This window comes from Perna viridis, chromosome 4 (assembly GCF_037379345.1).
Source record: "Perna viridis isolate PV_CMFRI_1.1 ecotype Kerala chromosome 4, ASM3737934v1, whole genome shotgun sequence".
In the NCBI taxonomy this organism is placed as follows: domain Eukaryota; kingdom Metazoa; phylum Mollusca; class Bivalvia; order Mytilida; family Mytilidae; genus Perna; species Perna viridis.
Window position 1 is genome coordinate 33492744 of NC_142448.1, and position 17681 is coordinate 33510424.

General features: G+C 33.0%; 1 protein-coding gene across 1 annotated transcript; it reads left to right on the forward strand.

Moving 5' to 3' along the window:
- Nucleotides 1-12171: 12171 nt before the first annotated feature.
- LOC148619824 (uncharacterized) lies at nt 12172-15986 on the forward strand. The gene is made up of 2 exons (XM_088580150.1): nt 12172-12316; nt 14202-15986. Exon 2 carries the CDS (start codon nt 14202-14204, stop codon nt 15912-15914), a length of 1713 nt encoding a protein of 570 aa, XP_088436276.1. The 5' UTR covers nt 12172-12316; the 3' UTR covers nt 15915-15986.
- Nucleotides 15987-17681: the final 1695 nt, after the last annotated feature.

Sequence of the window (17681 nt, forward strand, 5' to 3'; positions counted from 1 at the left end):
TAAAACTGTCTTTGCTAAATGCTTCAGTGTCCAGTACTTCTTTAACAGTTGATGCAGATTTTGACTTTCTGGAAGTGGAAGCTTCACTTTCGGTTTTGACCACCGATACCAAGCCGTACACAAAGGTGACCTCTAGTACTCTTCTCTGAGTTCGTGTTTTGGCTAACCAACATAACTTAAATTTTCTTGTTCTAATGAATTTGCAATAAATAAAAATTGATGTTATTAAAATTACAATTAGAATATGCCAAATAGGGTATTGCATCCAATCTGCCTTAATCCCACTTCACCCATCTCTTGCAACCTATCAATTAAATGATTCATTGGTATAAGTTCAGTGGTTTTAAATTCCCTTGGAAAATTCAGGTTTTTTTCAAATTTTGGTTACAAATTCATATAATCGCTAAAAGCAGAGCAAGCCCTCGCTAACCAAATTTTGGCTATTGGCGCTCTAGCGTACACTGCAGGGTGGTTTGATTTTCCTGTTTCAATGTAAACTCAATAGAAAATAAAAACTTTATTACTTAAGTTCACTTTACAAATGATGATATGTGCTAACAGTAAAAGGGATCAATGTCTGAAACACATTTAAAGCCCATGCAAGAATGAGTCTCAGATAACAAACGGTTATTTCTGCTATTTATTAAATTATAACCCATTAACATTGATGATTTAGAAACCTCATAGCTTACCCGCTGTTTAAAATAAATAAATAATTTTTTTTAAACATTTAACCATATTTTTAATGACATCGTTTTGTCACAGTGACTACTAACTTTTTAAAGTTTTACTTTGACTTTTCTTTTTCTTTTAGTTTTAATTAATCCGATTGACATGTTGTCGTCAGTACTCTGCTCATTTTCGTTAGCTGTAAAATCAGTTTCAGTGGTTTTATCATACCTTTCATATGAAAGATCTTATTGTAACAAATGCTTATGTTTTAATTTAGCATTCAAGTCCATATTTGGGATATAAGACTCAGAATTAGACAGATAAGTTTTTCACGTCAAAGTCTTTAAGCAATTTTTATTAAAGGTACATTTCGGAGTCACTGGTATTATTGCTACTTTCACTTTTGGCATGCTATGGTGAAATAACAACTGAGTAGCTCTAACTGGGTGATTAAATTAAACTTTTGGAATTTCCCATTCATCAATATTAGCAGGAAGGATACGTTCAGCATCAGTTTTAGTATTTGATTAATTTAATTAATTTTTAATAACTATTTTTTTCAATTATTCTATAATACGGTTGCCAATTTACTTTGTTTTGTTTGCGATGACGCTTAAAACACACTGGATTGCCAACTTCAAATTTAATTTCTTTTGCGTTTTTATTAGTATATTTAGCTTGACGTTTTTTAGCTTTCTTTAAATGCTTATGAACCACTGAAAAAGATTTATACAGATCTTTTAAAGCGATCTCTTGTTCCTCTTCCCTTAAATACTTTCGTCGGGGCTTTAAGATATTGTCCAACGGCAATATAGGATCCCTACCATATACGAGATAATATGACGGAAATTTTGTTGACTCATCAACATTGAACCTAATAGCAGCTAAAGTTTGTTTTAAATATAAATCCCAAGTTTGCATATTATCTTGAATATTTTAGATAAAACATGTAAAGTTCTATGAAATATTTCAGCTTTAACAGTACTTACAGGATGGTAGTAAGCTGTTGTTATATGATAAATATTTGAAATATTAAAAAAAAACTTTTTGAGTCGGCTTGTGTTTTCACTGCCATTATTCGTAAAAAAAAATGCTAGAGGACATGGAAATCCAGGGAATATATCATTAATTAACAAATGTGCTACATTTATGGACTCTTTATTTTTAACAGCAAATGCTTCTGCCCAACCATTGTACATATTAACAAAGGAAACAAATTATACATTTATTTCCTGACAATGTTGTTGGATATGGACCTGACAAATCTATTCGCAAATGGAAATGGTGGACTACCTGTTTTTTTGTAATGGGGTTTTTACTTTCTTAATACTTCTCATTTGAAAAAAAAACTAAACATTTGGAGATATATTCATAAAAGTCTGTACACAGATTTTGCCAATAATTCTTTAATTTTATACAATTAAACACTTTGACTATATCCATGTGCCCATTCACATCATGATATTGATCAATCACGATATTACGTAACTGTTTAGGTATTATATACAGACGTGTAATTGGTCCATCATCAGCATGAGAGAGAAATAAATTTATTGTTTATAGTTTTGTTATCTGTTTGGTTATTCAATTTATCAATGATTTCTATAGAATTGTATAAGGGTCATAAATTACGATTATTGGTATATGTTGACTTATCTCATGTTGATAAGAAAGTCTTGCATTAAATAAAATGACATATTCAATTGAAATTTACAAAAAGCACATATGCAATCTGACTTGTACTGTTTAATTCATACTCCTACTGAGGAAGATTCTGACATAAATTAAGTCACAATAAAGGAACTGATGACACTTTAGATAAGGTATTTAATATTTTTTATGTTAATATAACATAGTTAGCATACCATTTTATTTCAGATAAGGCGATCAATCTAGATTAAGTGTACAATCGTTAAAAAAATATATCGACATCTGCGAAAATTCAGATTGATATAATTTTAAGATGCCTAACTTCAGCTGACATCAATAGATTAAAAATATGAAAATGAAATAAGCGGAAGGCAACAGCTTTCACTTATTTATCTGTTGAGGCGCGTGAAGTGTGTACCTATAAGTTGCAAAACGAAATCAAAAAAAAAAAAAAAAAGACGAAACTATAAAGCGAGCTGTAAATCTAAATCTACGGCTCAAACTAAATTAAGTGAAACTATTCACGAAAGACGAAAACACAAAACTTTCATTCTTATATTTCAATTGAAATTTAAAATAACTTGGAAAAAATCAATATCCACTAATGCAGAATTTTTTTTCTCCTCTGGACTTATGTTTTCCCTCTGGTAAATTTCTGGCACTTTTTTGGTAAAATGAAAAATTCTTGTGCAATTATCATAGAATTACGGCTGTACTTTGTTACCAATAAGACTAGTTTACGACTAGCATTAACAATATAAGAATCTTTTGAAAAAAATTGTGTGGCTCTGAAAAGATTGATTGATTGATTGTTGGGGTTTAACGTCCGAGCAGCAATATTTCAGCTATATTCAGACGATGAACATGAAACGGATAATAAAATGAACATGAAATGATGATGAAATGAAAAACGGGATGGGACACAAGGACAGTAGGGTCGACAAATTTTGATTGCCACTAGAAAAAGGGAGGGATGGGCAAGGTCGGGCAATCTAGCCTCCTGCGGCGGAGCGCAAAGGTTCCTACTCCTATCGAATACCACAGCAGGGTTCTTTAACGTGTGAGGAACGTGGCATCTTTCCCAACACGGTGCACCACTATGGCTTGCGGTCAGGTTTTCCGTATTATAGCCTGACAACCCCAGCATGTAACATGCCAGGGGTACCCCATTCCACCACCTGGGGCACACATCCCAGTAGCTCTGTGGGCAGAGCGCCTAGCCCCCGGCTAGGTTTCTGAGCACTATTTAGTCGCCTTTTACGACAAGCTTAGCGCTGCTGTAGGCCTATTCTTTTGACACCCGGACCTGCACGGGGTGGCTCTGAGGAGAGCCGTTTTTTTTTTAATGTTCATCTTTATTTTTTTAATGGTACATCTCAATGTCTGTTTCATTTGAGAAGATATCGATGACTTTACCAAACAGCTCTTGGCGTAGTTCAGAAATGGTCTCTGCTTTGTTGAAGTGCGTCAAGTGAGTAGTTCAGCTGGACAATTTGTTCACAGGCACTCTTAAAACGCCGCTCACTGTCGACAAGTGTAGACCGCTTGTTACGGTTTTTCATTTAGACTTTGGCTTTCATTTTGCAGTTAGCACTATGATGACAGAAACAAGTTCTGGTTATTCTGGATATATCCATTGGTTATATAGCTCTCCAGTTTGACACTTGGAATTGAGAAAGTCAAGGTAATGACAGAAAAGAGTAATTGAGTTTAAGGCACGAGTCCATTGACAAAATAGTCGCGTGTCGTGGGCTTCAACCTTATCTGTCGAAAAAAATTGAAACGCATAATAATAAACATAAAAAAAAGAAACATGTCTTTATAACACAAATTACACCCACTTTTAAATCCATCTCTATATTTTTTTCACAAAACTGAAATCTATTCATTTTGACCTGTAAATATCTGCTGTATTTATATGAACATTCCCGTTGATGAAATTGATTTTCAACCAAATATGAAGCCCCAGAATTGTAATTCAAGGTAGAAATAAAGACCATGTACTGACTTTTTTTTTCAAACTGGCGAACGAACTAATCTGACCCTATGTCATATTTATCATTTAGAAGGCATATATACATCCAATATGAATTTCCTGCTGTTATGATTCACTTTATGAAGAGAGTGGCATTTACCTGTTTTCTGTTTTATTCCAAGATTTAGTATCCTTCTCACAATTTTACGAAATACTATCTTATTTTATAATTGTTCAGTAACGCAGTAAGACTTACTTCTATGTTTGGGTTTTTAGGCCGATTCTTTTATGGTTTTATCACTTCTGACGAAGGCCGCGATGCCAAAAATGTTTGCTCCATTATTTGGTGTTTTTTTTTGTATTCATTTTGTAGTTTTCCCTTTTAAACGTGGGTATTTTTTATCATCCCTATTTATCAGTGAATCACATAAATAGCAAATATTTTTTGTTACCCTAAAACAACCCTGTACACGACATTTTGTTGCTTAATGTATATCACATATTAATCGTCTATCGGAACGACTGTTTTATAACTTGAAGGAGTGATCTGCCCCTATCAGGAATGTAGCATTCTGTCTTTCTCGGCCAAATGAAACAAAATAAAACAGAGTGAATATTAAAACAACTGAGCTCTTTGAATCGGATTGTGTCTTGGAGTTCAGTAACTCAATAATTTGGTTTAGATAAGGAAGGTTCATGGTGTGCCAGAATTCCTGTATGTCCTTCTATATTTTTACCTCATACACAATAAGTTAAGTAAAGTTGTTGATAAGTGTGAACATCATTTTTATGGGAAGTAAGGTGAGGTTAACAGACTTGTAAATGAATAAAATTTGCATGTGCATGTATCCACAAGATACACATTAACTAATTCCACCGACCCCGTGGTTAATCATAACAGCAGGAAATTAAATTTTGACGCCGCCAGAATGATCCATTGGGGTAATTTTCCGTTCATATGTCAGTATGAATAGGAAGTTAGTACATGGTTTGTATTTCTATCCTAAATTACAATACTTGACCTACAGTTTTGGTTATACTGATTTTTTAAATTCTAATGTTCATATATATATTAAGAGGGTGTCCATGCAAAAAACAAGATTGCACATGACAAATTTCGTTTTCAAGATTTATTCACCTATCTATATCACAAATGCATCCTTTCTCAAAGATGAATGTTAGTTTCGATTATCTGCAACGAATAAAGAGAAAAAAAAAATACATAGAAAGCATTGAAATTCATTTTGACATTCATATGATGTACACATTACATTAGAACAAAACATTCAGTGGAATAAAATTTACCCTGTGCCACTCATATCATAGGATCAGCCTGACTTTTTACATGGACAGCCTCTTAATGATTTACAAGACCATTTTAGATTTTAGATTTAAGTAAAAACAGGTAGATGGATTTGAATGGGGTGCACAAAGTGGAATACAGATATACCTAATTTCTTATTTAGCGTGAGATAAGCTAGACATGGCAGGGGCGGATGCAGACACTTTTAAAAAGAGGGGTGCCAGCCGGGTTTCCTCAGAAAAAAAGGGGGATGCTAGGACATTATTAACCATTCTTCGTCAATTTTACTTGTGAAAATGACAAATTTTCCAACAAAAAGGAGAGGTGCCAACCCCGTGCACCCCTGGATCCTCAACTGCATGTATAAGGTCATACCTTACGATACAATGTTGAATTTACTCTAACCCATCGGAAGTTCTAAATTATGACTGAAAATATTAATTTAAGACAGAGTTTTACATTTACAAAAGCTTAATTCACCAAAGTTCTTTATTCCATCAAAATAATTCCTTAATCCATATCCTGTTACTATTCAACCAAGTCTATTAATGCAGGAACAAAATTTTATCGTTATTCATTTTGAAATCAAAGCAGGACGGCTTTTAAGTGCAAACTATAGTGAAATACATTTTTTTATTTAATTTTGCTTTTTTATTTTGTTTCGTCATGTCTCGAATTGTTTCGTTTCTTTTTTCTCATTTCGTTTCGCAGTTTTTAGGTACCCACTTCAAGCGACTCTACCGATTTAAAGGATGAGATTTTATTTTTGTAATTTGATTTAAACTCCTATAATGAATACAAAATCTTGTTGAACCATCGTTCTTTTTTATTAATACAATAGGGCTGACCAAGATGATTGTGATCGTCTAATTATATTCGCATCCAACATTTCCGTTACTACTTGTTCAACTACTTGTCGCCGTTGTAACGGCGTTTGGTATAGGTTTAATTTCGGCGGGTGGTCTCCAGTATTTATTTTCATTTTAATTGTTTCAGTCCTACCCATTTGTGCATCTTTTGCACTAAAAATATCTTTATATTTTAAAACAATTTTCTCTATATGAGGTCTAAATACTTCTGGAACATTTATTTTTTTAAACTGATTTCATTAATTTGTGACTTTTATTTTGTTAACGTTATTTATTGAAACAAGATCTTCTTCTAAAATGGGTTTAATGCGACCTACTATGCAACCTCTTTTTAAATCTGAAGTTTTGTTTGTATTGTTAACAAACATTATTATTTTTTTCCAAAATTAATCCATTGTATTACCGAATTGGTTAACATTAGACCTGGTTCAGTACTGACATAGCCTGATTCATTTTGTGATATTTGATAGATTTTATCCCTATCAATTTGTGGATCTTCCTTAACAAAAGCAAAACATGTATTAGCATTTTAAGGATTTAAAATAATATTAGATCGTAATCAGGCAATTGTGGCTATTCTTACATTTTCGAACTCATAGATAACGGTAAATTTATCATCATTACCGTTTGCTATTGATAATTAATTAATATACATTCTTGCCAACGGACACGAAACTGATTGCAGTTCAAGTCTTACCCAGTTGTACGTAACACGTCATTTGATTGGTCAAAGTGTTATCAATGAATTAATTGCGTTATCTATGAATTGGCTTCGGTACCGTATAGCTAGTACCCACCTGGCTAAACACACACACACTATTTTGTAAATACTGTAAATATTGTATATATTATCCATAATGTCTCTGTGCTTATGTAATACGGTGATGAGAAATAAAGATAAATACAGTTGCTAACCCATGGATAACGATAATTTCGTAAATTAATTCATATATAACGGCGTTTTAAATGAATTAACTAGAATTAATTATCAACAGCAAACGGTAATGATGATAATTTTTCCGTTATCTATGGGTTAGCGGGCGTTATCTACGGGTTAGCGAGTGTTATCTCATGGGTTAATACCTACAAGACGTGGTAATATTGGGAATTTCAGTAAAACTGTATTGAGTGTTTCTTTATACAGAATGGCAATGTCATGTTTACCATGAATAGCCACGGGAAGATATCTCGATGAGGGTTTTTTTTTTTTATTTATGTTAACTAAAGATAGATATGACGTTTCACACGCTATTGCGGCACATACGGTAACGTCGGAATTTGACGTTTGTCTACACTTTTCGTTTCTTGCTTGATGCTTATTGAAACACGTGTACAGTATAGCGAAATATACAATAATTTTTAATTGGTAGCAATTGAAACATCTTTAACATTTCTTAGAAAATCGAAAATAGTAATTAAATTGATTATCAGTACTACCGGTAAATTTAATTTGCACATGCATGTGCATCGCAGCGTGGAATGCAAACACAACATATATGCACACTCTGTCTGTCTAGAGAGGAAACATTGCAACTTTCTCCTACGATAAGTTAAAATTTTGATATACATGTATGATTTTAATGTTACATGTACCAATAGCAGAATTGGACCTTTCATCACAGCTTAGTATTTCGATTGAAAGAGCTATCTATTCATCAGGAAATCGGGCTTTTATCAACACCCATTAGATAGCCGCTCATTAATGAAGATTTTAATTTCACTTGCTTATTTGCCCTTTCCGAAATAAAAAAAAATATTTATGACTCCCTTTTATACTTTTATACTATCTACTTTCTATACCTTATTAAAGTTCTGTCAATTCTATGTTGCTTTTCAGTCATTCCACTCCGATCGAATTCCTCTTAATTAAGAATTTATTCAATTCTTTTTTTGGTTTATTAATATTCTTTCGTTTGTTAATAACACAAAATAAAGATACTTTTAGTCTTTTTGTATCCCATCGATTTCGATTTTTTTGTCTCTTTCAGTTGCATGTTCTGTACTTGTAATTGCAGTGACGAGTTTAAGTGTCTGGTTTCTTATCACCCAAAGCGGGAATTATTTCCGTTTTATTTCCCCACTTCCCGATTCACGGAAAACGTTCCAAATGTCCAAAAAGTGAAAGTTGGAAAAATCGCTAGACATTTGTTTTGTTCGAATTTTATCCGTTTTAAACAGTTTAAATCATAAAAAAATGAATTATGTGTATTCCTAAGTGTATGTACAATTACAAAGTATCATTATTTCACAGAAGAAATTGCCAGTTGTCTGTAGAATTGCGTTGGAGCATGGAATTTTCTCAACGAACCCGGAAAATATTGACATCTGACATTTCGCTAGACATTTTCGAAAAAATGTAACTTTTTTGTTTGTACTGAAAATTTTATCAAATGCCGACGTAGAATTGCTGAAAGTATGTACATTTATAGGAAATATTAATCGGAAAAGAATATTGTGTGAATAAGTTCTTACTTTAATAATATAGTTTGATTACTGAACACTTTTAGAATTCTGACCATTTACCAACACTTAGTTTTTGCCTTGAATATATTTTTGTCTTAAATTAACACAATTTCGATAATTATCACAAAAAGAACATATGAAATTATTCTTCCATGCAAAATTTGGCAAATTCCGTACTCTCTGCAATAGCGCAATTCACCTTTTTAGCTTTTTTAGACCTACAGTTCGTTACACCTGACAGGCGGAATTTTGATGTTTTTACGGGTTCTTGGAAAGTTCAATTGATTATAAAGAATTAGAAGTACCATTTGTGACAAATATTCAGAACTAATAATTTGTCCTGACTCCAACAGTATACAGCTTTCACATATTCACAGTTTTGATTGTTTACAATAGTCATTTAAAGTTTACATAGGTGTGTTTTTTTTTTTTGCAATACAGCCGCAATAGCGTGCGTAACGTCATGTACAAATTCACAATCAGCATTTTCTAACAGGTGACTAAAAGAGATAGTGGAGGATGTAATGCACAAAAAATAGCTTTTTATGCTTATAGAAATTGAACCATTTAAAAACATAAGTTTTAGGTTTCAAAATAATTATTTTAAATTAAAGTTCAAGATAAGTTTTAGAATGCAATATTTTGACAAATACTAGTATATGTTGTAAATGGAATTTTTGGCATTTAGCTTTAAAGCTGCATGAGTTGTCATTTTCGTTATTTTTTGTTTCTGTTGAAATATACCTTAACTTTGGATTATTTCTACTAAATTGTACTTTTCATGCATAATTTCATTTGATATCCACAAATAAAATGCATTAAATACATAAAATAGATGTCTATGCATTATTATCTTGCAAGACAAAAAATCTAACTAGATAATTTCGTATGCATGTGACTGCTGCTGACCTTAATCCGCGCATGTGCTGTAAGGATCGATTCTTTAATAACAAATCTGATTGCAAAGCGGAAGTGGTTATTCAACGGCAAGGAAGACCGACGGATTCAAGCCGTAAAATAAAAAAAGTTCGAATATAACGAAAGAATCCTATTTGAAATTTACGTATTGTGATATAATGTGGCTCAAATATGGTAATTATTTATTTGAAAACTGATCAAGAAATAGATGAATTTAAATGATATGAAAACAAGACGTGTATTTTGAACCCAGGTGAATATTCCTGTCGGCAATCTTCGGAAGTAATGGCGAAAAAATTAGATAAGCGCTATCGATTTTCTCTGATTAAAAAAACGTTGTTTTCACAATATTCTGTGGGTGTTATCGACATTTATTACTTCAGTTGCATTACTACAAACTTATTTCACTTAATCAGCAAAATCCAGTAGAATCAAAACTGAACAAATTTGGCAGCTAATGCAGCTTTAAGAATAGAAATAATTTTTAGGATAATAGGTTCTCACGCAACACATTTTAGAAATAATGTTTAATTTTACATGTAAGTTGCGATAAGGTTAATTGTGTCACAAATAATTAAAAATAAACAAGTATGGTGATTACAGAATAAAAGGGTTTATTGTCTCATATACATATATACACTTATGATAAGACTAACATCTTTAGATAACAAAGGTTTTTTTACGTCCTTGAATAGTTAAGTGATATCTTAAAATATAACGGTATAAACATTGATAAGTTGTAAATAAGTTTTATGTATATATATAATATAAAATTAGGTTGCAATTAATTACATTTTTGAGTTATTATGCACTGGATTTCCCTTGACAATATTGTTTAACTATAGATATACGTAATACTAATAAAGTTAGTCATTATTATAAATTATTATATTACGAAATACCTAGTCAAAATTAAAAATAACCTTTAAATGGAAAATATCGACCCTTAAAGAGTATTTCACAGTCATTTAAATAGTTTCTCAATGTGAATGACTGAATGAACCGCACATTAGATTTGAGAAACCAAATGTTTTTGTTCATTAAAATCAATACTTTTCTCCGAAATAGAGTAGGAAGTCTAGAAGTTTTGTTTGTTTGTTTGTTTGTTGGGGTTTAACGTCCGAGCAGCAATATTTCAGCCATATTAAGACGATGAACATGAAAAGGATGATAAAATGAAATGATGATGAAATGAAAAAAAGGATGGGACACAAGGATAACAAGGTCGACAAGTTTTGCAATTTAGCCTCCTGTGGCGGAGCGCAAAGATTCCTACTCCTATCGAATACCACAGCAGGGTTCTTTAACGTGCTAGGAACGTGACATCTTTCCCAACACGGTGCACCACTGTGGTTTGCGGTCAGGTTTTCCGTATTATAGCCTGACAACCCCAGCATGTAACATGCCGGGGGTACCCCATTCCACCACCTGGGGCACACATCCCAGTAGCTCTGTGGGCAGAGCGCCTAGCCCCCGGCTAGGTTTCTGAGCACTATTTTTAGTCGCCTTTTACGACAAGCTTAGCGCTGCTGCAGGCCTATTATTTTAACACCCGGACCTTCACGGGGCGGAAGTCTTGAAGAAATAAACTTGATAATTAAAATAACTTAATATCCAGATATAATCACATAGATACAGGAAAGTCTCTAATATCATACCACCCTCCAGCAAAGAGGATATATTGGGATGGATAATCACATATCAGCGCGAAGATGTTTGTACTAAAATAATTTGCATAAAGAACTTCTTCTATTATTTTGGTGACGCATTTCTGTCATGTATGAAGTTTATTTACCAGGTTTTACCTCATGTTGCACAAATTATGTGCCTAAGCGTTCAATAAAATTTACAGAGATTTTTTTTTACAAAGTTTACTGATTATGGCAGGGATGTAAAAACTTCGAAATATATTTAGCGAATATACTAGTCCAGAAGTTTGGTTTATTTATAAGCTGCTTAGTAGAGCCTATAAGCTAGCGACAATGAAACAAAATAAAATAATGAAAGACGACTAAACAAAACCAATAACTGAAAATAAACAAATGAGAAAGAAAGCAACACCCCTACAAATAAAGTTTAATAAAACAAAGCTACCTCCAAACATACACAAACAAAAAACATACTTTTATAAAGTTATTCTTATAGTTTAAATTAAATATGAGTTAATAATTTGATCCTCATAAACCGAATATTTATCTAATTAATAAAAACCTTGTCCTAAGGAATGCTATTCTACTAAGGGGATTTTTAACGTCCTTGGGTACTCTTACGAGTCTCGCTTGGACGGTACATAATGCTATTTTAAGGGAAGCTAAATATGTATCTTGTGAAACTACTTCACGGAATTATATGAGGAACTAGATGAACCAATCACGTATTTAGGCTGTAAATTTTGTATGATATATATATATTAATTCGTGCAGCGGATAATCAGTAGGACTTCAAAATCGTCTAGCACTGTTTAAAGTGAGTTGCATTTAAGTTACATATTCTGTTTATCATTGAACGTTATATGTTATAAATTTTGACAAATTTTGATGTTGCGGTATACGTAGAAATACCAATCTTACAGTTTAAAAAATAAACAAATATATGAAGCGTAGATACAATATCAAATTAACAAATTAACAATATAACATTATAACACTCATGCCAAGACCGCATTCAGATTCAACTCGTGCGCGGAACAAGTTCTGCACACTCGTTAAATCTAGGCGTTCTTCGGCACTCGTGATCATATTTTGGTTATTCACTCTTTCCAATTAATTATCCTAATATCATTGTGTTTTAAATGTATAAATCTTTTTTTTTATTCTCACGAACTTCCCAAAACCGTAAGGCTCTTATTCAGTTCTCATCGTGAATCATGTGATAGGTCCAAATTTAAAGGAATTGTGTGGTACATTTGTACCAGATGAAACATTTTGGAATAAATAAAAATCGCATACATATAGACAAACTGACTTTACGACAACCTGTATTCAGCAGTAATCTATCTTAAAAGACTGATTAAATATCCCCATGATTGCTTGAAAGACCACCGTGGATCCAAGGACTGGCGTACCGGGCGTACGCCCCCCATAAATCGGTAAGAAAAAAAATTCACCTCAAATTTCACCCCGTAATATTTTTTTGCCTTGCTTTGCACGGCATTTAATTCAATTAACGCCCCCTAAACTCAAATCCTGGAACCGCCCCTGCCTGTTTTATCTGACTTTCTTGACAATGTGACGGGATGAGGAATGGGACGTTAGATATGGTAAATGAAACCTATGTTTTATTCATTGAAATCAGTTCAAGTTCTGGATAATTCTTGAATTGTACTCATGTAAATAATACTATCATTTACTTGTTTTGTTCTGTCTGGAAAACTGGTGAAAATGTTATATCTAAGGGATAGCTAAAAACTAGCGTAGGTGTCATTTGTAAGTCAATCAACATGTAACTTCAATTATTAACTAAACCAGTTGCGGATTCAGAAAGTATGAAAAGAGGGTGGGTTCGTTGATTCATGAAAAAAGGAGGTCCAGGCTACTATGTGCTCATTTTTTTACCCAAATTTATCAAGAAATTAACAAAACTTTTCAAATGGGGGTTTCCTGACCTTGGAACTCCCTAGATCCGCCACTGTAGACTATTTCATAGTTTCTACAATGGGCAGTTCATGGACAAAAGTAACTTCCTTGGCGAAATAAAACAACAAAACCAAACAAACAAATCAAAGCCAGTCAGATAAAATATAACGGAAAAACACTAGCAGTAGAAAAAAAGAGAGGAAAAAACTTCAACTTAACTAGAACGGTATATCTCCAACATGGGAAATGTAATGTGTTTCGATAGTTCTTTATTTGTTCAAAGATGGACTTCTAGAGTATCATTAAAAGATATTCTTTTGTATCACAGTAATGATAAAGATTGGAGGGCAAGCTATTTCTGACTTAGGGAGCAACCATTTGATTTTTTATGGCGGGGAGGGGCTAAGATCAAATGTTTTGTCCCGGATCTTTTTTTTTGTGTTAAGACTATCCTGACTTTTCATTTTGGAATCCAGCCTGTCTTGGATTTTTTCGTGATATCTACAAATATGACAAATTAAAGTATTTACAAAAATGCATGTCCTGATTTTTTTCAAACATGCATCCTGCCTTTTTTACCCGAATAGTCATCCTAGATTTTTTTACCATCTACTATAATTCTGCCTTCTTTCAAATTTAATCCTACCCACGCCCCCATAAAAATCAAATGGTTGCTCCCATAAACGGAATTAGAACCTCTTACGTTGTAAAGTGATGCACTGTTACATCATGTAGATTTCAACCTAATTTACAATTATCTACTCTCTTCTTTATAGATGACTACCGTCGCACTAACCTGCATCTTACAGACACTGTGGACACTGGTAGGAGAATCACCGATTTCCAAAGAAGTGGCTAGGGAAATTATATCGCACCTGTTTGAACGACTTAATATACAGTTTCCGGATAATTTTGAAAGCATATTCAAAGACGAGACCATTCACAGGAGTGCGTTTCTTAATTTTATATCTAAAATATTTGAACGAATAACGGAAGTGCAGCCTTCTGATATAGAAAAGGCATCATTTGACTTTTGTCATAACCATATAACAACGACTGATACTTCTGAAAGTGAACTTGAATCCCTATGGGTTATATTTTGCAGATTATCGGATGCGAGTGAATATCCTCCCATAGTTAAAGACGAAAACACGACTGTATTTTACCTACTGCTCAAGAAAAGCAGTTATCAGGAACATATATTAAAAAATGGTACCAAATACAAACTAACATTCAGTAAACTAGTCAATCTCTGTGATTCTGAAACACAAGAAAAGACAGACTTGTATATTTCCGAATTCATTTCATGTCTTGAAAAAATTGTAATTCAAACTGACAGAGTAGGATGGGTATACGTTAAATGCAGCCGAAATAAGTCATATTCAAAGTTCACGAAACGTTGGTGCTGTCTCAAAGATTATAATCTTTATCTGTACAACACAAAAGAAAGTGTTTTCAAACCTCATTTACATTTCAGCATCTCGTCCAATATCAAACTAAAGCTGCTGTGTGACAAGCAATCTCTTCAGCCTTCTATTTGCTTGACATTAGAAAACGGACTAGTTTATCAACTGAAAGCTTCTGGAAATAGTACTCAAAATTGGTTCAGATCATTGGAAGCGGTTCAAAGTTCAAGAGAATCTAAAACAGTTTTCCCACTTAGAGAGTCGCGTTTGAATACGTCAATGCCAAATATATATAAAGGAAGCTCTAGTCCTTCCCTTTTCATTGAATCGGATGTTCCAGTCAGGGAATCTGCTGAACTTAAAGACGGGTTTAAACAAGTTCGTGATCGTTGGGACTGTTTCATATCCCTTAAAAGACAGGGTAATTGTGGAAAAACCATGATGACTACGCGCACAAGAATTCTTGCTGATGTTGCACCAGGAGATTACAAGCTAAAAGACCTTATGCCTGTCAGAGATCTACCTCCATTAAGGCCAAAGCATACAGTGGTCAGGAACGTGCAGTGGATCAGGAAGAAAATAGGCCAGGCTTCTGGAAAAATCGTTTTCCCACATTCGTTTAACGAGTACGTGGTTATTGAGTATGCTACATCTGAGTTTTTGTCGTACTACGGGTGTACTTTTGCTGACATGTCATCTCGTAATGTATCGTTGTCGCTACGTCACGGAATTCAAGATTTTGACTATAAGAGAGGATATTTGGAAGAATTCGTTCTAAAAAATAGCACAGGGGCTGGTATTGAAAAACATGACTTTACCCATTTAGATTGTCCACTTGAGGAAGATTCCGGTTTCTTTATCCTCGGGGAAATGTACGATGAAAATGAACTTCATCTCACAGCATTTAAGATTCCTCCTTTGCATACGCTATTCGTACCTAGAGGCTGCATTCATTCCAATGACTACCTCCAGGGAGTATGGCGGACAATGCTGTCCGATGAAGCTGACATTGATCATGTAACTTTAGTGAAGAGACTTATTAACTCGAAAAAAGCTGATCAATTTCACTTCAAATTTTACTGACATTCACGTAGGCTTAGCCCCCCTCCCCCACCCCAACCCTGAAACAAAACAACACTAGAGACCAATGAACCATATTACTATTTCTTAATCATAGTGTAGTTTTCATCCCGACAATCGCAATATTTCTGAATTTCCATATGGAGCGAGATCTCAAAACTAATGTATGGCAAGCCAAAGTGGACAAAAATCAATATTTTGTAATATTAGAAAATGAATTTTAAATATTACAAAATCATTTTTTAATATTAGAAAAGATTTTTTTTTATATTAGAAATACATTTTGCAATATTAAAAATTCATTTTCTAATATTATAAATTCCTGATTTAGTAATATTATAAAATATCACACATTTTCTAATATTACAGATTCATTTTCTAATATTATAAATTCATTTTCTAATATTATAAATTTCTGATTAAGTAATATTATAAAATATCACACATTTTGTAATATTACAAATTGAATTTGTAATATTAGAAAATGAATTTGTAATATTAGAAAATCAGTCACATTTTTTAATATTACAAAACAATTTTCTAATATTAAAAAATGGTCATTGAATATGACAAATCTATTTTCTAATATTAGAAAATCAATTGAATTTTTAATATTAAAAATTATTTCTTTTTAATATTAAAAAAGTGTCTGTGATATAAGAAATCTAATTTGTAACATTAGAAAATGAATTTGTAATATAAAAAAATCATTTTTTTAATATTAGAAAATGCTCATTTTTGTCCACGTTGGCTTGCCATATTTATGAGTGCAATATGTCTTAAAAATGTCATGCAATTTACTAATTGTTTACTCATTTTTTTTAAATAAAAAGTACACTAATTGTTGTTGGCTTGTTCTATTTTAAACCCATGTTTTAAAGGTCTAACAATTAATGTTCACAGACATGCAACTATTAACATATGACGTTATGAGAAATCACAGCGTAAATCCATTTTGATTTTAGTTAGCAAAGTATGAATATTACACCCCTAATTCCATTTACTAGTGAAAATCAAGTAATTTAAGATTCGCTTTTCTCGGCAAAGTGACACCTACTGACTTCAAATCCTGGATCTTTCCCTGCATTAACTCATACATGTAACAATATAAAAAGCAAGCATCTTTCCTGAACATTTACAGATGTGGCAAATTATGGTCACAAGTTCAAGTTTGACATACTGCTCTGAATTTTGTCTGACAGCATAAGATTTTGGCAAGAATGGAAGTGGTAAAATAATTTTTAATTTGCAGTACATGGGCGGATCCAGACACTTTGAAAGGGAAGGGTGCCAGTCGGGGTTCCACGGAAAAAAGGGGAGGGCTAGGACATCATTTGCCATATTTTGTCGATTTAACACATGAAAATGAAAAATTTTCCAATAAAAAGCAGGGACGCCAACCCCCTGCACCCACCCTGGGTCCGCCACTGCAATAAGACTTATACAAACTAAAAGATTACATGAAAATAGTGAGACGAATAGATGGACAGATGCGATTTAAAAAAAATATTCATTGATTTCTGAAGGGAACGATAAATATTGAGAGGCCATATAACGGGAAATAAATAATTCGTCTGTCCAGGTATTCCATGGATGAATTCTTCGAGGGCCCCATTTTTGTATGAATAGTGCTGGCAAATAACTCAAAAATTGGTCAGACAGAAATCGCCAACATTTTGTAAATAGGAAGTAGATGTCAGACAGGCTTGAAATCGGATCTCACGATATGTGACCCAGATCTGATGCTGGATACCAAATATCAATTGCGAT